The sequence below is a fragment of the Dromaius novaehollandiae genome, chromosome 25 (genome assembly GCF_036370855.1).
Source record: "Dromaius novaehollandiae isolate bDroNov1 chromosome 25, bDroNov1.hap1, whole genome shotgun sequence".
NCBI classification, from domain to species: Eukaryota; Metazoa; Chordata; class Aves; order Casuariiformes; family Dromaiidae; genus Dromaius; species Dromaius novaehollandiae.
In genome coordinates this window covers 3686548-3711727 of record NC_088122.1, presented here as the reverse complement: position 1 = coordinate 3711727, position 25180 = coordinate 3686548, and the positions used below count along the sequence as shown (strand labels likewise).

Here is a 25180-nt window from a genome sequence, read left to right as displayed (position 1 = left end):
TTGCTGAAAATAATTCATCCAAAAGTAAGATGACCTGTGATTTTTTGTTTGCTTGTTTTCTTGTTTTAGAAGGGAAAAAGATTGACCTTCCTTTGTTCCTTTTCAGGTGTCCACCAACATGTTCTTAAGGTTTTCAGCCCTGACGTGGTCAAGTATTTATGCATCCTCTGATAGTGCATAGTTGCGTAGTCCAGGCATTCAAATGTTGCATGTTTTCCCTTGCTTAGAGCCCTTTTCTGCCTTGCCAGCTGTCTTCTAGTTATCCTTCCCAGTCAGAGTATTTGGGCTGTCCAGCAGTGCCCTGTGGCAATTCTAAGAACTGTCTCTTAGCAGCGCAGAAAAAATGAGGAAGAAGGGCCGCACTGGAAACGTGGCTCGAGGATGGTGCTGCAGCACGATGTCTGTCTTCGGGGCATCGGAACAGGGCCTGATGTTAAAATAGTTCTTCGTTTCTGATCAGTGGCCATAAACTTGTTTTCTGTCCCTGCTCAGTTTCTCAGGTTTTGAATCTAAAGCCAGGGAACTGGGACACACAACCTTTGAACTTCACCTCCAGTTTTCCTATGTCCTTAGTAAAAATGCTTTCCAGGAATCAGCATGACAGGAATCACGGGAATTTTAAATCCTTTAATTTAAAGCCCTCCTTGCTGTGCATTTTGCACTTGGAAATTTTCTTTGCCATTGAAATAATTGTGTATTCTGTGAAAAGCTTTTTCCAGCAATCCAACTGTGTAACACAGCAAACCAGGTAAATGCTGTTAAAGGTGTTTAAATCCTTCCGATATGTCTCTATTTTCCTGATTGCTGTGATGAAGTTCAGGCATTGAACTGGCTGAGGGCAGTGCTTGAGCTGTGCCCTGTAACAGCTTACGCAGCAAAGCTACAGAGTGAGCCCAGCTGCCCCCCAGCTTCTCCCCATCTGTTAAACACACCAGCTGCTAAAAATTTGCCATAAATGCTGAACCTGGTTAGAGCCCATAGTATCAGAAGTGGCAATTATGTGAGAACTGGCTGTTGAAGTGTCAAGCTGCAGACAAAAAATCAGGTTGAAAACAAAAATCGTTCTTAATTCTTAGTGTGTCTTTGTCTTTTCGAGAGGTCTTCGCTTTAGGTGTGCACAGGACGATGTGGACATCTCCTTCGGGCAGAAATTTTGCTATATGTCATGTTAGTGAAATGCTGCTGAGGTGAATGGAGTTGTACAGCAAACTGCAGAAACCTTTCTATCTAGGAATCTATCTAGATCTCTGACCTTTTGGCTTGAGTTTCCAACACAGGCAGCTAGGAAAAAAATGGTGCTTAAAAGCAGAGTCCAGTGAAGAAAAAAGAAAAGGGCTTTCCAGGGTGAGTGCTCTCTGCTGCTCAGCCTGCGCCTTTAAGCTCTGCAGGCAAAGTCCCTGCGTGCCCCCCCCTTCCCCCCCCCAGCATCTCCCTCGGCAGCGCAGCCGGGCAGTCCCCGAGCGAGGAGAGCGCATGGGAGGGACCGGAGCTGGGGAGAAAGAGCTGCCTAGGGAAAAACACCCAGTGAGAAGAGGGAAAGCGAAGCAGGTGAGTTACTGCTACTGCTTAAGTCTAATTTCCTTAAGGGTATCGGCTCGCTGTGCTGGGACGGGACGGGACGGGACGGGACGGGACAGTCTGCAGCTGCTCGGGTACCTGCGCCCATCTCTGGGGGTTTCTCGCCCCGGTGTTTTCCAGGCTGCCCCGACCGTGCAGCCCAGATCTGTGCCCTGGGCTCGCCGCCGCCCTGCACGGTGCCCGCTTAGCGGGGTGGCTGCACGGGCTGGTGCCCTCCTTGCTGCCCCTTTCCCTGCAGCGTTGGCCGGGGCTGGGGCTCTGCACCGGGGGATTTCCAGGTGGGATTGGGAATTTGCAGCAGCTCCTCCCGGCTGAATTCTGCCCCACGCCTGGGGAAGGACCTCCTGCTTCACTGGCTCCGAGAGAAAAGTTTGTTGCTAAAGTTATTGCTTGTTAACAGAAACGCCTAGCCTTTTATTTAAGATAATAGGTGTAAATAATTTTAATGCTTCCATCTTAGTCGCTTAAGGCTAAATAATTTTCATTACTACATGATCCTTGAGTGTTTTTTAGTGCTTTTTGATTCCATTTGCCTCTAAAATGATGCTGGTGGCATTGGGAGCACTTCCCACAGTGATGCTAGAGGAGATTTGCTCTGCTATTCAAACCAGAGCAATCAACACCGTCCACAGAAATGTGCTCACCATTGAATCTCTGTGGGAGTTCGATACGCTTTTGCCAGTTGTTCCCTGCAGATTATATTTCTGTAGAGCTTTCCATCTTTTAGTGGTTAACCAGCATGCTACAGCATGTCGCCGGGTCTCCTGAACTGTGTGATCTAATGGGTGAGCCTTGGTTTCTGTGGAAAAGGATCTCTGGACCCTCCTCTCTGAAAACATCGGTTAGGGAATAGTTTCTTGGCTTCCTTAGTGTTCTGGAAACCGAACACAGAGAATGGTTTGCGTTATTTAAAAGCTATAGAGAATACCCTGTAAAGAAAGTCCAGGGTGCTTCATGGGAGGTAAAAAGCTCAGCTTTAGCAGTAATGCAGACCTAAAAGCTAGAACAGGCAACACCATTGCCATGTGAAATACGCTAGTGAGACACTGGGAGCTTCCGAACAGTTTTGACCTTGGCATGGAACAAACCTCATACCAACCTCCACGGTACCGGAATAGTATCACGGTTTGATCTGATGCAGCCGCTTCCGCAGCTGGATTGTGCTTGGTTCCCGTGGGCAAAGGACAGGACTCTGGCGTGTCCTGACACAGCTTTGCACCCGCTTGTGTCCCCCTGTGAGTCTGTGCTTTGGTGCAGTCTCGTCAGCTGTACTCGATCACGGCGCCTCAGCAGGCACTTCTCCCAAAGACACAGCTGGAGAGCTGTTCCTGTAGAAGTCTGGGTTACGCTGATTTTAGAGTTCACACCTTTAATTGAAGAGGTTGCACCAGCCCTACAGTCTCAGGGCTTTGTTCCAAACATTGTTTTCACTTTATTAGATGATATTATCCCGTATCAGTATGTCTGAAGTGCCATTGTGCAGCCTTTGAAGTCAGTGACAAAAATCCCACAAACTCAGATGCTGCGAGTTCCCTGCTCAAATGACGATCTTTCGTCGCTGGGCGGTTTCTCTACGTGAGCTTTTCCTTTGGGGGAACACGGGTTGCAGATGTCTGGTTTCGGGATAGCAGAGGGCTTTTGTGCCCGTGAACTTTGATGTTTACCTGTCAAACTGTAATAAGGGCTGAAGCTAGGTAAAGAAAAATGTAATTTAAACATTGCTTCTATTGTATGTAGGCTTGTAAGAAAGAATAAAATATGATTATCTGCAAAATGAAGATATCTACCTTAACCTCTTCTCCCACATAGTTCATGCAAAATTTCCACGAACTTCATCAGAGTCAAGATTTCTCCCGCAGCCTATGCACCGGGCCAGACACGGTGTTCAAGGCAGGAGGGTGGCTGTGACTAGGAAATACCATGATTTAATCATATGAGCTTTTTCTGGATATTCATGAACTGAAAAGTATCAAATTATATAGTGCTTCTATGGTGAAAAGGAACTGGACAAAAATGATACTTCCTCGCTTAGCAGATACTCCCCACGCGTATTCAGTGTTTACTATCTGTGCAGCGCGATCAAGCCAGTACAGTCAGGGGAGAGGAAGACAGCCTTTATTTCAGTCTCTAATCCATAGGAAAATGTTTAAAAAGTAATTGCGGGCACGAATCTGCCTGGTACCTTGTAACCAGAGGTGGAGTTCAAGAGCTGAGCGTTTCGCAGGCGGCAGTGATGCTGGAGCCTTTGTTACCGGTGACCATACGAGCGCCGGGGAGCTCAGCCGGTGCGTCATGTTCCAGCTGAGCCTGCCGAGCTGGCACGCAGGGAAAGGATCTTCTTACTTGTAAATTGAGAGACATCTGAAGTCCAAGAGGGACAATAAACAAGGCCTGCACAGTGTCACTGGGCTTGCTGAGGGATAGGGCTTAGGGCTGAGCCAGCTGCACCTTGGGAAGGAGTGCTGCCAGGTAGTAAAGCTCCTTATTCGGAGGAGCAGGGGCGATGACACCCAGAGCAGTCGGGTTAACTCGCAGACTGTTTGCAGCACTGGTGTAGGCAGTGCCTGGAGCTCTTTGCTCCTGCAGGCAATAGATAAGAGGTGTCCTCAGCCCCGGGTTTGCAGCCTGTTACTCGATTATTTCGTTCTGCTTGGGACGAGGGTGTAGCCTTTCGGATGCAGCGCAGCCCCGTTAAATGTTGACCCACAGCTAGGAGGGAGTCGCAGGCAGTTCTGGATGTCCTGGTCACAGAAGTTGGAAATAGGTTAAAGAAAAAGGATTAAAGAAATAAGGTGTCAGCTGGTTAAAGGAACCAGCTTGGGGGCAGAAAATGCTAATGCCTCGTGAAACCAAAAGGCCACATTGGCCGAAGATGGCTTGACTCTCTGTCTGCTGATCCGCTACATGTGGAAGTTTTGTCTTTGCTCATTAAGGTACCGTCTACACCAGCTAGAGTGATGCTGAGCGGCTCTGTCATTGCTTTATGCATCCTACCATCTGGCTGCTGTTTGTGTGTGCACTTCGTTTCATGGCTTATCATCATCTCTTGAGGAGATTTCAGAGAAACTCTAAGTGCCCACCAGCAGACAAAAAAGTTTTATTCCAGCACGCCGTCCACCCTCCCCAGCTCCGCTCCCCTGCCGCACCCCCGGGGACCCCTCCGGCCATAACGCAGCAGCTAATGGCAACTGGCACGTGGTCATTAGTGTCTCCAGACTGACGCGTCTTTGCGCTGTTCCACCACCCAACACAGAGAACTCTGGTTATTAATCCACCGTCCCAGGAAAATATTCTACCTTCTGTCAGAAACCGCTGCCACGGGCTGCTGATCCCAATTTGCGCTAAGGAAATTCCTGACCGTAGGGAGAAAATCACGAGGCTTCACTCCGCTCTCCTGAGGCATCTGGGTTCCACTGTTCTCTCCACCTGGCTCTGCCAGCAGACCTGTTTGCTCACCCACGTCCCTTTACCTCCTCGGGTCCGGCTCCTGCTTTCACCTCCACGGGTGGGTGACTTCTCTCCTGCCCATGCCTGCGGTTTGCTGGCACGGAGGTGATCTGCTGCTCTCCCATCTGCGCTTTCGAATGATGGGCTCGCTGAGGGGGCACGTCGGAGACTAGTTTTTCATTTTGCGCTTTCTCCTTCCAGAGAAAGGTGATTCTGCTTCTGCTGTATTCCTCCTCTGAAGCGCCATAAGCCTTATCTCAGCCATCGCAGCACTGGTCTTTCACCCATCTTTGACCAAATGCTCAGTTATTTCCCGAGGTTGCAGGTGGATCTGCTGCTGAGCTTGTCGTCTGCCTTGAGCAAGTGACATATTTTTCATACCGACAGCATCATTTCAAAGAGGTCCTGCCTGGGTGAGGACTTACAGGTACGACGTGAGACCATGTGATGCTTTTACAACCTTCATGTCTGAAGACTCAGCAGACAAGGCAGTCAGTATTGCTGTGTTAAGAGCCAAACTGCTCTGTAATGGCACACACTTAATACAGGATAAAGCAGGTATGTTTTATTTACACTAGATTCTTCAAACATTTGCAGCATATTGATTGCTCTTACTACATATTTATACTTACAGTGTTAGGGGGGGGAAAAAAAAAGAACAAAACCAAGCTAGAATATAGAAATGCAGCGCAAAGACTCCAGGACAGCCTGGACTCGGCCAGCTGAGGACGTCAGGGTTTTCTGGGGTTCATTATCTACTGCAGACTAAATTAAGTTGACTTTTGAATCCACATTTGCCCTGTTTCTTTGCTGTGACTTTTCCTCACTTCATTACAACAGACCAGAGGTGACACTTGACTTGTGTCCTCATGGTGAAGGGCTGATACTAAAGTGATGCTCTCCGGTAGACGAGGAACAGGGATGTGGGTAGCAAAAGACGAGCTAAAGAAGAGCAAAAGGGGGCCAAAGAGCAGAGTTTATGGCCATGTCTCAGGAATCACAGCAGATATTTAGGGACAGTCAGAGATGGTTATTTTCATCAGGCAGTTCTTGTTGAATTTCTCTGTAGCACATCTTACATTCTGTGCCGAGGAGAGGCTTCTAAGTCGAGCAGTGAGAAGAAGCTACACTGATACAGGACTGGAAGGACTCTCTTACATCACTGAGTTATCCCCTCTGCTGTCAATCAGAGGCATCATATTTCATAACTGCTCACAATTTACACACTGATGAAGTCCATAAATGTGCTTTTTCTTCTCAATGTCCCTACTGAAAATTACATTTCTCTGACTGCTAAAACTCTTCTGATTTCTGCCCCGCCAACAAAATTTACTTTTTGCTCATCTCTTAATGCAATTTTTATCAACATATATAGAATTCTTTGTTGCTCAGCTCCATTATGTATTTAGAGATGGTCCTGATCTTGTGAGCCTAAAAAATTTCCAGTCTCTAGTTTGCTCTTGTAAGATAGGCTTTGCATTTACCATGTCATCCTAGTTATCTTTTCATCTGTTATGGCTTAAATTTTAATATGGAATATAGGCGATTAGAACTGAATATAGTGTAAGAGCCCACCTCACCTTTATACATTAATGCTTTCCTACCTGTATCGGAAATACTATGCTTGCTATATTTTATGGTGTCTTTTTCACAGAGGCATCACACTGACATCTCAAAATCATCTTCTAAGTATCACTCATTTGAAAAAAGCTCAAAAATCTATCAGGTCTGTTTACTCTACAAAAAGCATGAGTCAGGCCTTGAAAAAAGGGTGATATTATCTACAAAAAACCCTGTTCAGATGTCAGAAAAGCAATATGCTACAACTCCTTTTCTCTGATGTTCAAAGCAATGTAAACAATAATATGAGCTTCTTGTTAGTGTCCCAAGTATCCTTTACCGTAGTTTGACTTTTTAAATGCAGCCAAGATTAGTTCGATCTGGCTTGTGTCGTCTAAATGAACAGCCAGCCACAGCCAGTTTTGCCTGTGAGGTTAATTTTTCTCTGGTGCTGTTGTCCTTGCTGTTAAGTGCAATGGTAGCAATGCCGCTGAGTATTGCCTCTTGCACTGGTCAGCCTAGGTAGATCAGATTTTGAGCTTCTACCTTCAGCATCTGAATACCACGACAGAGCCAGCGACTCCAAAACCTATTGAAAGAGCAGAGAATGGATTGCTCACTTCTTGCATGCATTTAGGTCACAGGGACCACTGGAGAAATGTTTCTTACCTGTCTGCTCTCAGCAAGAGCCGAATTGTCACGTGCCGATACTGTTAACAAAGCACGGAGGCCCCAAGCGCCCATCTATCTCTGGAAGGCTCAGTTACAGCTGAAAAAGAATATTTGGAGGTCTGTTAGAGAAAAGAGGCATCTTGGATAGACTGCTCCCCCCCTTGTCTCCTCCCTCACAAAGAAGTGACCTTTTAAAATCTCTTATCTAGAAGCTTCGGTTTAAAGAGCCACTGACGCCTCTTGGAAAACACTGAAAAGCTCTTCAGAAACAGTTCTGCAGCTCCTAGCGTCCTGGGTCCCTTTCTTCCCTCTTTCTCTTTCATTGCTTGATAAATTTGCATTAGAAAAGGTCGTTCCTCAGCAGCTTCCCCGTTTGCTGAAGTCACAGTCTGATGCTTCAGCAAATAGCTGCTGTTGCAGTGTTTGGGCCAGAGCCACTCACAGCATCTCCTGGACCAGCGGGAAGTGGCCGGTGTAGAAGCAGCTAAATGAGATATTTTTTTTGTCAGGCCGGAATTTGGGCCTGAGGAAGGAAAGGCCAAGTGGATCAAATGTTCCTGAAGTTGTCAGTATCTAAGCTGAGTGAATTTGAGGGATGAATCTGCCTAATCAAGGCTCTTCTGGTGCGACCTGCAAGTGCAACGTTTCCCAGCTGCTAGAGGCTGTGTCCTCAAAAAGCCACACTCCAACTGAGAAATTTGGGTCTCTAGCCAAGGTGGCCAAACTTCCGTGTATTTCAACTCTGACAACCCAAACTGTCTTAGAAAGACTTTTGTGGGCCAGTCTGAGGGGAAGGGATGTGTGTCTTTTTCATATTTGCAAGGCAGGAGAATTAATCTGGTAATTTAATAGATTTTAGGGCTAGAGGGAGTCAATGCCCTTTCTTGTCTTGTTAGGCTTCTTGCAAAAACTAACGTGGTTGAAGTACAGCTGCTTGAGTGGCTGTGGATAAAGCGGGATACCACAGACTGTTTCATTCCTAATGAGATCCTCGGCACTGGTGAGGCCACGTCTGGAGTGCCATGTCCTCTCTGAGGCTCTTCATCGCAGCAGAGACACGGCCACGCCGGAACGAGCCCCTCAGAGGCCACGAGAGCCTGGAGAACTTGAGATATGAGGAGACGCTGAGGGAACTGGGTTTGCTCAGCCCAGAAAAAACTAAAATACCAAGGGCTGACGGTGGGCTAAGTCCTGTGACCAGCACAAGCTTTGCAATAGTGCTCATGACTCCCATTTGGACATGTTTTTCTTTCTAGAGCTGTGGCTCTCAGCAGGCTTTTGCTGGTCAGCCCTCCTGCTAGTCAAGGGATGTCTTCAGCTAGTTTTCTTGAAGTGACAACTTTTCCAAGTTAAGTCCAAATGTCATCGCTGCTTTCTTAGTGACTAGCTAACGCCAGCGCGATATCATGTACAAGTAAATAATGCTGTAGTGTTTGAGTAATTCTTCCTTGTGATAAATTATCCTTTGATCAAGTTTTCTTTTTTGTAAGGTTTCTATTGTAAGTTATTTTGATTCATGCAGCCAATCTCATATTCTCAAATATTAATGAATGTCTCTACTGTTCTTTCTACTTGAGAGGAAGTAGTAATTTTTAATACATATCAAGCATATTATGTAAAATAAAGATAGTCTTTGGAAATACAAATGTGTGGTTAGTAATTAAGATTTGGTTACTAGCCCCAGATGCCCTTATCTACACTGAATGTCTTCTTTCAAGCATAATACTTTTCTGTTCCCCCTCAAACATGCGCATAAACGTATGTTCCCACAATTCTCTCAGATTTTAACTGCTTTAGGACAGTATTTTTCCTGTGAATGTGCTCATGCTTACTTGAACCGCTGTTGACCTCCAGTCTTGTTGGAAAGGTCCTAAGTGCAAAAGCTGATTGTCCGGGAACGGGGCAGTCACGGAGAGAGCAACACCTCAGCGGGAGCAGCCGGAGCAGCACCGTCCGCCTTTCACCCAGGAGAAAAGGCAGCAGCAGACTCTGCCTCACAGCCCATTTCTCCTGCATGCTTGGAAGGGTCTCCCAGGCTGAATACCGGAGCAGATCCTTCTTGATGCTCTTGTTCAGTTCAGAGCCTCCTTGCAAACCCTCTGTCTGGAGCTCCAGCAGCCGCTGTTGGGCAGAGACAGTCTGAGCCGCCCATCACAGCAGACACCACTGCGCTGTGATCTGAACCCCCACCCACGGGCTGAAACACATCTTCTACTTGAAATATCTGTAGTTATATCTTTTTTTTTTTCTTCCAGAATTGCTTTGGCAGACTAAAATACTGTGGCATTCCTACTCCTGTCACTTCTCCTACCTCTAGGGCCAGCTCAGAGCACCTGGGGTGGACTTGTGGCCCACCAGCACCACGAACTGCCTCTTCCCCCTGTTCAGCAGCACCTGGGAGGCTTCTGCTGCAGCCCAGCTCAGACCATAGCTGGCATCTCACGTTTTATCCCAGACCTGTCCTTTTCCTCCTTTTGTTTTCAATCGCAGAGATCATCTGTAGAGCTGCTCGGAAAGCATGGACCAAATAAAGCCAGTGGTAGGCACCCGGAGGAGCCTGAGGGCCAGCTGTTGGAAGGTGACCATTGCTGCCGCCGTTGTGGGTAGCGTGACGGCTCTCTACCTGGGGATCCTGCTGGGTGAGTGCACAGCTGAGTATGTTCTTTCAATTTACCCATTGCAATAGAGAAATGGTCTGCATGTGCCATAGGCTTAGAGCAAAACCCTCAAACATCTTCTGCTGAGGACAGAATCTCACTTGCACACACGCACATGCTGAATGGCATGTATTTACCTCACATTTTTAATGCTATTTGACTCTAATGCACTTTATCTTTAATGTTGCATGGATCTATTCCTCTTTAATTTCTCCCAGTGACTCCCAGACTTCTTGTAGCTGGACCTTGCTGCTCCAGCCATCTCCTGTTCACTGCCCCACTCAAGCATACAACCACGGTCTCCTTGGCTCCCCCACCTCCCTCCTACTGCCTCTGGCTCCCCTTGGCCAGGTGTCACCCCGGTACAGCACCCTGTACGTGCCTGGCAGCACCTGACAAGCCTGGCAGAGCCCCCAGCCCCGCTCTACTGTGTGGTAGCACCGGCTAAGCTGGTGCACCTTGGTGCCTGTGAAGGGGGGGGTCTGGGCTCCATCCGGCCCTGCTCTTCCTCACTGCATCCTCATCCCACCTGACATCCAGGCCCTCCTCAGCCAGGACCTCCAGAGCTAGTGCCCCTGCCCGGGAGCACAGAGCAGCTTTTCGAAGGCTCCTGTTCCAAGTGAGGCTTCGTCTGTGGCTTCAGTGTTGAGTACAACTTTCCCAGCCCGTTTCTGTGCGGATGGGGACTGCACACCCAGGCTGTGCCCATCTATTCCCGAGCCTTGTCTCAGGCTCAATAACATCCTACAGTTTTAAAGGTCAAATTAGATAAGGATTCAGTGCAGTTTTCCTCTGCATGTGCATGGAGTAGCCCAGCACGGCTGTACGGCACTCCCAAGGCTCCGCAGTGGTGGTCAGGGACAATCGAGCTGCTGAAAATCGAGGGGGGTTAAAGGACGTGATGAGATCTGTGTTACAAAGCGGGCACTGTGGCCCCCAAACCTCCACGTTTCTTTTGTGCCTCTGATAGAAACCTTCCCTCTCTGGCAGCCTGTCACCCTGCAGCAGAGACCAGCTTCGAACACACAGTGGAGCTGAGAGGGATCGCATTCAACAGCAGCTTGCAAATGGAAAACTCGGACTATTACAGGGCGCTGACTCCCGCTCTTGAGCGGCTGGTGAGTTGAGCCAGGCTTGCCATGCACAGCGCGGCTCCGCAGACCCAGGCTTGGCACGAGGCAGAGCCGGGAGGCTCCCGCGTAGCCCGCGCTCCTGCATCGCTCAGGCCAGGCTGTCGCAGTTCCCCAGAGACCAGCCCGGCTGTCCTCAGCCAGCAGAATCTGGAGAAAATGCCAAGAGCAGGAGGAAAACAGGCGGTTCAAATATTGACAGGCGACACTGGGGACTGAGCTGCAGCTTAAGAGGCCCCGTTAGTTAAAGAGGCCCTGAGAGACATTTGTAGACTGGGAAATGTGTGCTAAGGTCTGGTCCTTGCAAAAAAAGAGGTGGTGGGAAGGCGTAAAGAAGGGATGTGCTGCCTCGTGCCTTGAGCCACAGTGGGAAAGGAATTATACACATGCCCAGGTGAGACTGACTCAGGAGCTCCTGCTACTTGTGGAGACAAGAGGAAATGCTTCAGGTATCTCCAGCTCCCTGCAGAATCTCAGGCATCATCCAGTCCTATCTCCCTCAGGTTTTCTGCGTGGGGAAAACGGGGTGAGTGTGTGACCATCATTCTTCACTTTGCAGTTTCTCTCCAGTTTCCAGGACTCCCAGCTGGACTCGAGCTGCACTGGTTGCACCATCCTGGGCTACAGGTGAGTGGAGACTGTTCTCCCTTCAGACTGTGCAGGCTACCACGGATACGTGATCTTGCTACCCTGAAACATGGGTTTTTTTTTTTTTTTTCAAAACAAGTACAAAGAGAAACTGCTTTTCGGTCAAAGCTGGATTGTTTCTGGGATTGCACAAATGTTCTGGATTCTTTCACTTGGAAATGCAGTCAGAGAGGGTGAGGAAAGCGGTCTTGTTCAACCAAAGTTGAATTTTGGGCCAAAGAAGAAAAACTGAATGACCACTTCAATCCAGGCCACATCACCGGAGAATCTTCGGTCATGAATAACTGGAAATAGCTTTGTTTCTCCAAAGCTCTCTGTGGGCCACTAGCAGAGAAGCCGAGGCCAGTCATGTATGAGGCCTGTGCCTTTTACTGACCGTAGAGAAGAAGTGCTCGGTGATCCTCTTTGTCTTCCAGCAGGAATGGAAACTCGAGCGTGCTTGTCCGTTTCCGCCTCCGCTTTGCCCCCCAGGATTCCCAGCCTCTGAGCTCTACGGCGGAGGAAGAAGCTCTCAGACACGGGCTGGCTGCTGCCCTGCGTGAGCAAGGTCTCTCCCTGGCTGCCTACGGGACAATATCCTCAGCTTCTCTTACAGGTACGCTCCTCCCAGCATTGCCAGGAAACCAGAGCAAGCTGCTCCATGCAAGCACTGCTGTCAGCACAGGTCACGCTAGCAGAACCACAAACCATCGCTCAGATAGCCAGACTGGCTCAGGGCGTTAGCTTTACATGCCCAGTCAATGCTTCATGCCCAGCCGCAATGTCACCGCAGGGGATCTCCCCCTAGCCGTGTGCCAGGGAAAGCAAGAGCCAGCCAGGCAGGAGCAGGAGATGCAGCAGAGCCTCTGCCAGCCCTGCGCAGGAGCAGAGCGGTCATGAAAGCCTGCAGCTCCTGCAACCCCAGCTTGGGTCACCGTCATTGTCTTCCTTTCCCTCCACTTTGTTACAGGTCCAAGCGAGGTTTCTCCATACAGACCTGGGCTGAAAACAGGTAATCTCAATCCACCCTGGCAGTCTGGAGCTCAGACTTTCTTTGGGTCTTGATAAGCACAGCTGAGATATGGCTTGGCCACAGACAGCATCATCAAGGCAATAACTGGAAAAGACAAGAGTAAAGGTAGAGTGCAGAGACCCAATGCCCTGCAGGCATCTTCCACCATCACCGCTGGAGGCAGAGAGACCCTCACACTGCCTTTGTAATATTGTCAATCCCCTAGGCATGAACCTGGGGAAGCCAGGACACCAGCGATGTCCAGGATGACCCTACTGCAGGTGCTGACAGGGATGCAGGTCCAGGGACTAGCCCGTAAGCTCCTGGTGGGCTGGAGTGCTGCACAAGCTTTGTCTGTCCACAGGCTTCTGGGAGCAGCTCAGGAGGCAGTGGCTGGGTTTGGGATACTACCTGAGACCTTTCTCTCATGACTGGAATTGCTTTAAGGGGTTTTGGACAATCTCATGATGGGTCAGTGATTTGCAAGCTCTTTCCAGGGTTGCAGGGTAAAGCCTGCTCTCCTGTAACAGCCCTAGCAATGCCCCGATGCTTGGGCGTGTGCTGGGAGCCTGCACTGAGCTGAAGCAGATTTTCCCACTTGTCACAGAGAGACCTTTGCAACCTGTGCCTGGTTCTCCCTGGGACAGGGTCCAGCTGCAGGAGTCCACTGCACTTGCACGAGCTCTCTCCTGCCTTTCAGGCTGTGGGGTCCGTCCTGCCATGCAGACTGCCTCCAGGATAGTAGGAGGCTCGGAAGCATCCAGAGGGGAGTTTCCATGGCAAGTCAGCCTGCGGGAGAACAACGAGCACTTCTGCGGTGCCGCAGTCCTCACGGAGAAATGGCTGGTGTCGGCCGCTCACTGCTTTACGGAGTAAGCTCTAGCTAGGCTCCTTTTCTTGCCCCGTTTCCAAAAGCTGCCATCTCATAAGGCTCTCACTGTGCTCAGACTGCTCAGTCACTGTTGGATTCCCTGCCCTGCCAGCGTTAACCATGGGAAACTCATGTCCCGAAGCGGATAGCCGGGGGACAGGCAGGACAGGGCACCAAAAGGCAGGGAGATGGCATCACCTGCAGTAAGCACGTCAGCTGTGGTTTGCAGGGCAATTCTGCCGGCTGCAGCTCTGCACAGTCCCATCTGTGTCTTCCAGGTTTCAGGACCCAGCCATGTGGGCAGCTTACACTGGCACCACTTCCCTCAGCAGTACCGATAGTGGCGCAGTGAAAATGGGCATCGCAAGGATCATCTCCCACCCCTCCTACAACGCGGACACAGCTGACTATGATGTGGCCGTGCTGGAGCTGAAGAGACCTGTGGCCTTCACCAAGTACATCCAGCCCGTGTGCCTGCCGGACGCTGGGCATCACTTCCCCACCAGAAAGAAGTGCCTTATCTCTGGCTGGGGCTACCTCAAGGAGGATTTCTGTAAGCCGAGTCTGGCGGGCGGTAGAGGAGGCATGGCGGGGCAGCAGCAGAGCAGAAGCACACCGGGGAAAGCTGGAGAAAGGCAGTGGGGTTGTGCTCTGGCCAGGCAACGTGGGCTGTAACACAGGGAGCTGCTCCCACCACAAGACTGCATGGGGGGAGCTCACAGTCACGTCTCTTCCATTTAGTGGTGAAGCCAGAGTTCCTGCAGAAAGCAACAGTGGAGCTGCTGGACCAGACGCTGTGCTCCGGCCTCTACAGCCATGTCCTCACGGAGAGGATGCTGTGTGCTGGCTACCTGGAGGGGAAGATTGACTCCTGCCAGGTGAGAAACTACCCAGGGGAGCTGGCACACCTCTCCAAATGAGGCTTTTCCTTCCCCGTATGCACCCGTGTATTCAGGTGGCTCTTTTGGCTGCTTAGCTACTTTTCTCTATTTCCTGAGTCATAAAACAGGGCTGATGTTACAGACCTACCTGGCAAGTCCTCAGATTAAAGTCACTTTACCACTGGCAAAGGGCAGCAGTGGAAGCTAAAACATCCACAGCAGTTTTTGATGAATAATTTGGTGGTTTCCCCAGCTAGCATTTATCCAGCCTGAAATTGCATTTCATCACCTGGAGAAAATCCTGACTTTCACAATGTGTGGGGAGAAAGCACTTTGCTGTGAGCCACGGAAGCTAAATCAGAGCTGCTCTGCTGCTTCTGCTCCTCTGCTTAAAGGCCTGCTGGCAGTGGGAGTGCTGAACCTCCCAGCTTTGATTTTTATGGAAAAGCGAGAGAGGAATGCTGCACCCTGGCAAACAGCTGCAGAAGAAAAGAAGAAATATTAGATGGGAAGTGGAAGAAGAAGAAAAAGAAAGGAGGGAGAGAAAGCAAAAACATGTGCCCACCAGCAGAAATGAATGCTTGAGCCAAAGCATGAAAAGCTGTGAGAGGAAGAGAGTGATTTCCATGGCTGCTCCTGCAGCATGACAGATCATCCCAAACCTTTGGAGGCACTGCACTTCTGTGGTGTCAGTGCTTCGTACTTCTGCAAATACTCAAAAACTAGGTGCAGAACAAAAACACTGGGGTAGGAGACAAGGCTGAAAGGGTTGAGGTTGGACGATGAACTCAACCTATCCTTCCTTACCACAGAATCACAGAATGGTTGAGATCAAAAGGGACCTTTAAAGATCATCTAGTCCAAACCCTCTGCTCAAGCAGGGTCAACTACAGCAGATTGCCCAGGACACTATCCAGCCAGCTTTTGAATATATCCAAAGATGGAAACTCTACAACCTCTCTGGGTAACTTGTTCCAGTGCTTGGTCACTCTCACAGCTTATATTCAGATAGAATTTCCTGTGTTTCAGTTTGTGCCTGTTGCCTCTTGTCCTATCACTGAGCACCACTGAAAAGAGTCTGGCCCCATCCTCTTTACACTATTTCCCAAGATATTTACACACATTGATGAGATCCTCCCTCAGTCTTCTCTTCTCCAGGCTGAACAGTTCTAGTTCTTTCAGCCTCTCCTCATATGAAAGATGCTCCAATTCCTTCATCATCTTAGTAGTCCTTCACTGGACTCGCGCCAGTAGCTCTCTTGTACTGGGAGCCCAGAACTGGACACAGTACTCCAGGTGTGGCCTCATCAGGGCTGAGTAGAGGAGGAGGATCACCTCCCTCCACCTGCTGGCAATGCTCCTCCTAATGCAGCCCTCCGTACCTTTGGCCTTTTTGGCCACAAGGGCATGTTGCGTGGTCAACTTGGGGTCCCCCAGGACCCCCAGGTCCTTCTGCACACAGCTGATTTCCATCAGCTCCGCCCCGAGCCCGTACCGGTGCATGGGGTTATTCCTCCCTAGGTGCAGGACCCTGCACTTCCCTTCGTTGATCTTCATGAGGTTCCTTCTTTCCCATCTCTCCAGCCTGTGGAGGTCCCTCTGAATGGCAGCACAGCTCTCTGGTGTATCAGCCACTCCTCACAGTTAGGCTGTCAGGTTGGTTAAGCCTTTGTGAATCCATGCTGATTACTCCTGATCACCTTATCGTTCATTTGCTTGGAAATGGTATCCAGAATTAGCTGCTTCATCACCTTCCCAGGGATCGAGGTGAGGCTGACTGGCCTGTAGTTCCCTGGTCCTCCTTCTTGCCCTTTTTGAAGACTGGACTGATGTTTGCTTTCTTCCAGGCACCTCTCCTGATCACCATGACCTTTCAGGGAACCACAGGCCAAATCAAGAAAACATGCGAACATTAGCAGGGCCTCCCTGGATTGTGTATCATGCAACAAATACCCATCAGCTTGATGTTCAGGTGTTGCTGGTCTTAACCTTTAAGAGTAGTAGCTTAGTAAATCGTGAAACCAGAAGAAATACTTGCCCTAGATTTATGGGGAAGGTCCTTGTGCTCTTCTGGCATATCAAGGGCACAAGGTTACTGCTTAATAGCAGGACAGTGTGGTCCTGCTCGAAAGGTCCACCCAAAGGACAGCACAGGAGATGCTTCACTCATCACTGGGATGGAGATCAGCAGAGGTGAGGGGGACTATACGGGGACAAAGGGATACAGAATGGTGGAGGTATGCTGAGGGCAGCCAGAGCAGACTCAGAGCTTAGCCAGAGAAGGCTCATCATCTGCACTTCTCTTGCAGGGTGACTCTGGTGGGCCCCTGGTTTGTGAAGAACCATCCGGCAAGTTTTTTCTAGCAGGAATCGTGAGCTGGGGAATTGGCTGTGCTGAAGCCAGGCGGCCTGGGGTTTACACTCGTGTTACCAAAATCAGAGACTGGATCTTCGATGCTATTTCTGCCTTCCCTAACTCCATAATGCACACTGGCCCACTAACACACTCCAGCACTAATAGCACCACGGTCACCTCTGAAGATCTCAGCAACACCACCACTGGGGCAATCCCCAGCATTTCACCAGCTCCAGCCACCAGCAAGCCAGCTACTGCTTCCAGGCCACAAGGTACGAGGTGGCCACAGAGCGGGTGCAACGGGGCAGGAGTGGGTGGTACAGGTCCAAGTGTAGGGTTTAGTCTTCCGCTGAGCTGAAATAAGCTTTGTCAGGGTGGCACACACAACCCTCAGCTAAGTGCTAAAGGCCAGGCTGCCCCAGCTTAGCTCAGAGCAGAGTGGCCAAGTCACTTGGTACTTGTGCAGACAAGTTTCATGGGCTCACTTGCGTGTGCAACTGAATGTGTAATTTTGTGCCCACCACCAAGCTCCAGCAGGCCCAGGACACCTGGCAGATGCAGGGTACTAAGACTCACCAGTGTCCGATACTGCTTAACATGTTGACCAGACACTCACTTTTCTTTGCCACCCAACAGTCTCCCAGCAGTTCAAGTTCAATGGCTGCAGCTTCGCAGCAGCTGTGTATCATCTCAATGAGGGGAGGTTTCTACAGGAGGACCGTTAGCTCCCAGAAGCCCTCCCAGCAGCTCTGCAGGGAGATACAGATGATGGGCATTTTTCTAAATTGAGGATTACCTTTCTATCTGGAATGGCAGGGCTAAGGGGCACAGAGATGCCGATTACTCTCCCTTCAAGAGAGGCACAGGCTTAAGGGCCTGCCAAGAGCAAGTCTCAGAACAGCAGTGAGGGTGAAGGCCATGTATGGTTGTGCCCAGCCACCACCAGAAATCCCCAAGATCAGCAGGCAGGGCTTGGGCAGATGCCTCAGACTTTGGCCCTGACTTGTCCCTGCCCAAACTTACCAGCTAGAGAAAGCAAAAGTCACTCCTTACTTGTCTTCTGCTAGAAATACTCACAAGTCACGCTTTGGTTTTTGTTCAGAGTGCGGAGGACGACCTGGGCTCTCCAAACCCAGCAAGATTGTGGGAGGAATGGATGCTTCCAGTGGAGAGATCCCCTGGCAAGTCAGCCTGAAAGAAGACTCAAGGCATTTCTGTGGAGCCACCATAATTGGGGATCGCTGGCTGCTGTCAGCAGCTCACTGCTTCAATCAGTAAGATCTCATCCATGCCAGGGTGTGGGTGGATGGCAGCGTCTGTTGCTGTGCTGTTGCGGTTTGCTTGGCCATTGACACAGACCTGCACAAGTCTACACGGCTGTGCAGCCAAACCCACAGCTGTGGCACACACTGGACACCAATTTTTGCCATAGCTAGAGGTTAATTGTAAAAGGGGTTTTGTGGAGAGGCTGGGATGAGGCAGGGAAGGGTTAAAATGTCCTGGACAGGGAGTGAGGACAACATACCTGGGAGGGGTGGCTGTTCGGGAGATGTCCACCATGTGCCACTGTTGGAAACAAGTTCTCTGGGCCTGACTCCTTAGGGCCACTCTTGTGTGTGCTGGGCTCTGCTTTGGCGAAGTAAAATTTCAAACACTGATGATTTAAAGTTGCTTGTGATTTAAACAGTTAAGGAGCTCAGAATTCATGCTAGGCATGTGTGTGTGAGCATGTATGTTTAGGATTATGTATTTGCAGGACAAAGCCAGAAGAAATCACAGCCTACATGGGAACTACAACACTAAACGGAACAGATGTGAACACAGTGAAAGTCAATGTAACAAGAGTGATCGAACATCCCCTCTTCAACCCTATCATTCTGGACTTTGATGTTGCTATTTTAGAGCTGGCAAGACCCCTTGTCTTCAACAAATACATCCAGCCTGTCTGTCTCCCACTCACTGTGCAGAAGTTTCCTGTCGGCAAGAAGTGCCTGATTTCTGGGTGGGGTAACACCCAAGAAGGCAACGGTAAGCAGCGATGTTTTACCAGCTGATTTGCTCTGGAGCATTGACAGATTCAGTGGCCAAAGCCTGTACCATTGTGACCCAGGAAGTCCTGGGAGCATACAGGAGCCTGTAACAGGGACAGTCAGGAACTCACAGGAACATGGGAGCCAAGGGCAAGAATAAAGGTATGTGGAACACGACCTTAAATTGCAGTTATTTAGAAGCCACCAGCAAACAAGAAAATGGAGATATCAGCTTGGCAGGAACCAGGAGGAACCAGCTGGGATCCCCTAAATACTTCTCCCATATTAAGCAATGGTGGCTCATTGCCTTGTTGGCCTCCTGTGGATTCCCCAGCAGGACAGTACATCTGCCTCAGTGACCAGGCAAGGCTTTGTCACAAGGATGTTCCAAGCAATTAGAAAGAGCTAGGACCCAATTGTAGCAAGAGAGATCGAAGGTGGCACATGTGCTACCAAAGAAGTCTTACTGTCCCTCAGCAGTCAGCAAGGGCCCACAAACTGTCAAGATAGCAGAAAACTTGCTGCACACAGGTACAAAACTGTGCCCTGATAAGCCAGGAGCTTCAGGGCTGCAGAGTCAGCTCCTATCTGGGATTAAAGCCTGTTTTTCAGAAGTAGGTGTTGAATCAGTCTAAAGGCCTTTAGCTCCCACTTCCCTCTGCTGCACTCACTAATCCCTTTGTTTTCTTGCAGTCACCAAACCTGAGAGCCTGCAGAAAGCCTCTGTGGGCATTATAGACCAGGAGACCTGCAACTTCCTCTACAACTTCTCCCTCACTGACCGGATGATCTGCGCTGGCTTCATGGAAGGGAAGGTAGACTCATGCCAGGTAAGGGTCTGATGTTTCTCCACTCCTCCACAGATTGCTCCAGAGAGCTGGACTAATTCAGAGTCTCAGCATTGCCTTGGGCAATCTTTACTGAGCTGCTGTAGCCAAATTGCAATCAACATGTACCTTAGAGCAAAAAAGAATGGCCAGCTGCCCTGGAGCTTGAGAAAGGTAAATGAAGCTCCATCAAGTTGAGCATTACTTAAGCCAGAATCTTGCTGCTCCAGTCTGGGAAAACTGGAGCTCTGGGAGAAACAGTCTCTCCTCCTGTGGCAGTGAGACAAAGTGGTAGTGGTTGGCTGCTCTCCTTCATAGACAGTTGCTGCCGGGAGCAGTTAACTTCCATGCCAAATGCCTTACGGGTATCTGTGTGATCAGGTTAAGCCATTGACCCCAGTTTCAGCCCATCCACTCGTGTCTCACATGCACTGCATGGGAGCAGACAGCCCGTCTGGGCTGGGTGGGGGATCTTCAGAGACTGGAGAGAGGGGAATTGGGTGCTAGCTAAACCCTCCCGGTGCGGCTGAGGAGCTCCAGGCAGACCCGTCTTGGGGAAGGGTGGGCTGAGCAGTCCTGGTCTTGCTTCTCCCTCAGGGAGATTCTGGCGGGCCCTTGGCCTGTGAGGAAACCCCAGGCGTGTTCTACCTGGCTGGCATCGTGAGCTGGGGAATTGGCTGTGCCCAGGCTGAGAAACCTGGCGTGTACTCCAGAGTTACCAAATTCAAAGACTGGATCCTGGATACCATGGCACAGTTGCCCAGTCCAGGCACAGGCACCTCTTCCAGTTCAGCCATCACCAGCGCTTCCACCGCAGCCATCTTCACTGCCCTGCCCAGCACAACTCCCCTGCCCAGCACAACAAGCCCAATCAACCAAACCACCCTGAGGGTGAAGACCACCACAACCAGGAAAGAAACCTCCACAGCTCTGAAAACTGGGCCTGCCACCCCCACCCAAACCCCAGGTAAAAGTTCACTGATGACCAATTTATTGCCATGCTGGTAGGTGACCTCCAGCCCCCGGCACGGAGACTACTAAGCAGGCCATGGGTTATTGCCTTCCAGTGGTGCCTTGTACCAGCCTCACCTTCAAGTGCTCCAGCAAGGTCTGTATTGGAAAAGTAAATCCCGAATGTGATGGCATTGTAGACTGCAGCAACGGCTCCGATGAGCGCAACTGTGGTAAGTACTCCTTGGCCGCGTGCGACTGCTGCTGACCCTTATCCCACAATACTCAGACTCCACAGCGCAGCCCTCGTATACTTCAGTCCATCAACCTCACATGGGCTGTCTTGGGCCCCTAGCTGTACCACTGGGATCCCGGGCCACCTCTGCTCATCAGCACCCTGGAGCTCTTACTCGGCTTGTCAGAGTCAGGATATAAACGAGATAAATCTGGACAAGTGGGGTACAAATTTTCTGCCAGGGAATGCGGCTTCTTCTGTTTTATAAACAGCTGTCCAGTTCCCCAGCATGTGGGCCTTCTGCCCAGCCAGTACAAGTTGCATGACAGCTCTGCAGAATGCGGCAGCCCAAAACACACACCTTGCCATCACCAGGACTGCTCCTTGGGCCGCACTTGCTTGCACCCTTGCTCTACAACGGCTCAGCCAGCCCATCCAAATTTCCCCTCCTCGCATAGCAAGTCCCCAGAAGATGTGATGTGTGATAACAAGGAAGAGCTTCCAAACCGTACCACATCTGCCAAGCCTTGTCACTGGCAGCTAGAAGAAACTCATCACATCCTACTGCCATGTCTGTCTGCTCAGAAGGCTGCCCCATGGCAGGAGCCATGGAAGGAGGACAGACCGCCCTCATCACTTACAGTTACTTAGCACACCGTTGCCTCTTTTTCTGTCCCAGACTGTGGCTTAACTACTGCTCTGGCCTTCAACAAGATCGTGGGCGGCAGCACTGCAGCTCGGGGAGAATGGCCGTGGCAAGTCAGCCTCTGGCTTCGGCGGAAGGAGCACAAGTGTGGGGCTGTCCTCATTGCTGACCGGTGGCTGCTCTCTGCAGCTCACTGCTTTGATATGTAAGTCTGACATGGGCTGGTAAAGCCTGCCTGCCCTTGGCCTCATCCCCATCTGCCCACCTGCCCTCCCCTTCCTTGCAGTTTAGCACCACAGCTGGGAGGCTGTGCCCCACTGGAAGCACACACTACTTATTAGAGACGTGCTCCTGCAGGTAAGTCCTCAGAGGAGTGGGTATGTCTGCGGTATGAGGGAGCTAGGGGCCTTGGCCTCACAGCTCATGGCCACAGTGCATCCCAGCCCCAGAGCAAGTGGGAGAACGGACGTTTTGCTAGGCCATGCTCCTAACAGCCAGGTTTGCTCTCTTTCTGCAGTTACAGCGACCCCAAAATGTGGGTGGCCTTTCTAGGAACACCCTTCCTGAACGGCATCGACGGGAAAGTGGAAAAAATATTCCGTATCTACAAGCACCCGTTCTACAATGTCTACAGCCTGGACTACGACGTGGCACTTCTAGAGCTCAGCATGCCTGTCAAGTTCAGCAGCACCATCAAACCCATATGTCTCCCAGATAATTCACACATTTTCCATGAAGAAGCTAGATGCTTCATCACAGGCTGGGGCTCCACAAAGGAGGGAGGTACTGGCTGAGAGGGCTCCCTCACACACACCGTGGCCATGCTAAGTGCTATCTACCCTATGCACCCATGTCTCCCATTCCACTGCCCTAGCACCCACGCCAGGCTCTGCCCTGCAGGGGATACCAACCTGGGTAAGGCCTGGTATCACCACAATCTCCTCTCCAGCTGTTAAGGACTGTACCCATCCATCTCTACACCCTCTTGTAGCCTTCCCAAGCTTTCTACATGCTAGCCATCACACTCCCCCATCCCTGTAACAGCTGTTCCAGCTGTGCTCCCGCAGTATGAGCACCACCCTTGCTCTGCTGGGGAGGAACCAGGCCTGGATCACTTCCCCAATGCAGATCTCTCCCTCCGACAAGAAAGGAAGGCAGCAGAGACCCCACTCCCACACATTCTGCTGTTTCCGACATGCTCAGCACCAGGATAACAGCAGTCACTTACCTCCTCAGGTCTCATGTCAAAGCATCTGCAAAAAGCAGCCGTGAACATGATTGGCGACCAGGCCTGCAAAAAGTTCTACCCTGTCCAGATCAGCAGCAGGATGGTGTGTGCTGGTTTCCCACAGGGCACCGTCGACAGTTGCTCAGTGAGTGTGAGAGCAGCAAATGCTGCTGCTGGGACAGGGCAAACTTATGGTAAAGTTCCCTGGCCACATTCTCTCAGGAGGGCCTTGCCCTGCCTTCCTAGCTCAGCCCTATCTGTCCCTCCATCTCCACTGCCTGTTGATCTCACCTGGCTCTATCCTGCACGTATCCTGCTCTGTGACAAGTTGGGGAAACACACAGTAACACCAAGCAAGATGCCACAGGGAGCCCATTCTACGGCTCTGTTCTGCCTCTGAAAATGTTCTTGCATGTCCCAAACCCCCAAGCTCAGTTGTGCATGCAAGTACATCACTGAGCAGCCCTCCAGCTGGGGAGCAGGCTCCTGGGAAGGTGGGGAACAGGACGGCAAATCCCTCCATGTCCCAGAGATCAAGAAATCTCAGTTGGGGGGGGCTGGGCCGGGCTGGCTTGGCTGCCTTTTTTGGCTTGATACAGGACCCTTTTTGTCTCTCTGCAGGGCGATGCAGGTGGGCCTCTGGCATGTAAAGAACCCTCAGGGAGGTGGTTTCTAGCAGGAATCACGAGCTGGGGCTATGGCTGTGCCAGGCCGTACTTCCCTGGTGTCTACACCAAAGTCACAGCTGTCCAGGGTTGGATCGCACAGAACCTCAAGCTCTGAAGCTGCATTTCTCCACTCAGGGAAGGAGACGAATGAGAGGAGTAATTGCCAGGAGATGCACTAACCCCTCAGTTCTTGCACATTTTCTTGATGCTGCAAAGGGGTGAAGATGACCTGCAGTTGCAGGTGTTGAGCAAATGCCAGTGTTGTATGAACCACTGCAGTCTTGACACCAGGGCATTTGATAACTGCTTTGCATAGAGAGGTGCAATTCTAGAGGATTTTTCTATAAATAAATGAGGCCTGTCCCATCTTAAGACCTGGCCAAACATTGTATGCATTAAAAACCTAGTGTTTCAAGTAAAGGAGTGCCAGAAACATCAGCCAGAGATTTATGTAGATTGGCTTATCTCTTGTCTATGAGCTGTCATCCCAAAGCCAATCCAAGAGACAAGTGGACTTTGTCCCAGCCCTGAGCTATGCCCTTGCAGAAGTCTTGAACCTCACTGCCCTGATGGAGCTGCCATGTTGTGCGATGGCTTTTGGAAAGGGTGTGCACAGTTTCCAGACTCCATGAAGGCACTGGTAGTTACTATTCAGCTCAGTAACGACCCACTGGCTCACCACTTGATCACAATGGAAGCTAGGACTAAAACACTTGGACGTCGGACTCTCCAAGCTCTCACCTCTATTAGGCAATCAGTACAGGCTTCTCACCCCCACAGCTACCTTTGAATAAGGGCACAGGTACCTAAATCAACAAAGAATAAGGCATAACCACACGGACCACTGTTGCTTTAGCTAAGTGGAAAGAATTCAGAGTGCCGAGATACCAGTCCACACATCCAATACACTCAGCGGACAGTCCAGTCCCATTATAGTAAGGCACACTGAGACGCCTGTGTTCACAAGAAATGCTGCAGGGCTCACGTGTCAGGTCTCACCCAGACTTAGACATCTCCTCACAGACTTGATCAGCTAAGCAGAATGCCAGTCAGTACTTCAAACCCCTTCCTAGACTTTGGCACTTAAGCTGTACCTCTGGGTATAGCAAGAGGTTTCTTCTTTCCCAACCCAGCTGGCAGTGAAACCCACTACTTTCCTAGCTAGAGCACTAGCAAGGTGGGAGACCTGGCTTCCAGGCATGACTCAGCTTAAGGTGGGTTCAGATCACACAACTGGAACTTTTTTGGGATGCTCCCTCCTGCAGAAACTAGACTGCTGCACAGTCACTACACAAAATTCATGCAGTCATAAAGAGAAGCAAAAAGGCCCATGAAAGAACATGGCTGGAAGGCAACTCATTTTTGAATATTTATTTTACCCAATCTGGATGTAAGATTCCAGTTTAGCTTCAAATTAGTCTGAACAAGCATTTACCTCCTCACAGATTATCTTACGTGGAGGCACTTTAGTTCCTTTATAGAAACCACTACACTGGAAGATTAAATGAAATCACATTCTCCCACATCCCCTTGAATGTCCTAACAACTCAGGAAAGTCACCCTCCCAGCCTGTCTCTGCCCCAGCAAACAGTGAAATATGTGTGAATACGGAACAGCTTCAACACAAGGGATTTCAAAAATGTCACTGCAGAGGGACAGACACTTTTAATCTCCAACACACTCATCTTCCAGCTGCTGTGCACATCACAAATCACACAGCATAGACTGCCCACTCCAGGAGAGGTGCGAAGGCTGAGCACAATACAGTGCTCGTCCCTAACACAGACCCAAGTCCTCCGCTGCA

At 50.3% G+C, this 25180-nt stretch overlaps 1 protein-coding gene and 1 long non-coding RNA gene across 7 annotated transcripts; one reads left to right on the top strand and one right to left on the bottom strand.

Annotated features, from left to right (window-relative positions):
- The first annotated feature begins 1452 nt into the window (after positions 1–1452).
- On the top strand, positions 1453–23748 carry TMPRSS9 (transmembrane serine protease 9). Of its 4 annotated transcripts, none has more exons than XM_064497567.1 (19): positions 1453–1548; positions 9748–9896; positions 10905–11032; positions 11604–11671; positions 12112–12287; positions 12642–12683; positions 13384–13555; positions 13833–14107; positions 14296–14432; positions 16745–17063; positions 17894–18065; positions 18548–18819; positions 19515–19651; positions 20246–20615; positions 20716–20832; positions 21514–21685; positions 21998–22263; positions 22717–22853; positions 23330–23748. In XM_064497567.1, exons 2-19 carry the CDS (start codon positions 9776–9778, stop codon positions 23489–23491), a joined length of 3243 nt encoding a protein of 1080 aa, XP_064353637.1. In that variant the 5' UTR covers positions 1453–1548; positions 9748–9775; the 3' UTR covers positions 23492–23748. The 4 variants fall into 4 exon arrangements, with proteins under 4 accessions (XP_064353637.1, XP_025961184.2, XP_064353638.1 ...); XM_026105399.2 differs by having other exon boundaries at positions 12109–12287; XM_026105398.2 differs by lacking the exon at positions 1453–1548 and adding an exon at positions 5524–5583 and having other exon boundaries at positions 12109–12287.
- Positions 5569–16759, bottom strand: LOC112986234 (uncharacterized). Of its 3 annotated transcripts, none has more exons than XR_010385116.1 (3): positions 16136–16759; positions 7255–7354; positions 5569–7174 (listed from the first exon to the last, which is right to left on the bottom strand). It is a non-coding gene; the product is annotated as an uncharacterized LOC112986234 (long non-coding RNA). The 3 variants fall into 3 exon arrangements; XR_003259967.2 differs by lacking the exon at positions 16136–16759 and adding an exon at positions 12669–13507; XR_003259965.2 differs by lacking the exon at positions 16136–16759 and adding an exon at positions 9090–9795.
- Positions 23749–25180: the final 1432 nt, after the last annotated feature.

What these genes read in the sequence shown, in the direction of transcription:
- TMPRSS9 (XM_026105399.2), top strand. Translation starts at nt 9,776, where the DNA reads ATGGACCAAATAAAGCCAGTGGTAGGCACCCGGAGGAGCCTGAGGGCC. An exon ending in TACTGCTTCCAGGCCACAAG is followed by an intron (nt 17,064 to 17,893) that starts GTACGAGGTGGC and finishes GTTTTTGTTCAG; the next exon opens with AGTGCGGAGGACGACCTGGG. An exon ending in GCACCGTCGACAGTTGCTCA is followed by an intron (nt 22,854 to 23,329) that starts GTGAGTGTGAGA and finishes GTCTCTCTGCAG; the next exon opens with GGCGATGCAGGTGGGCCTCT.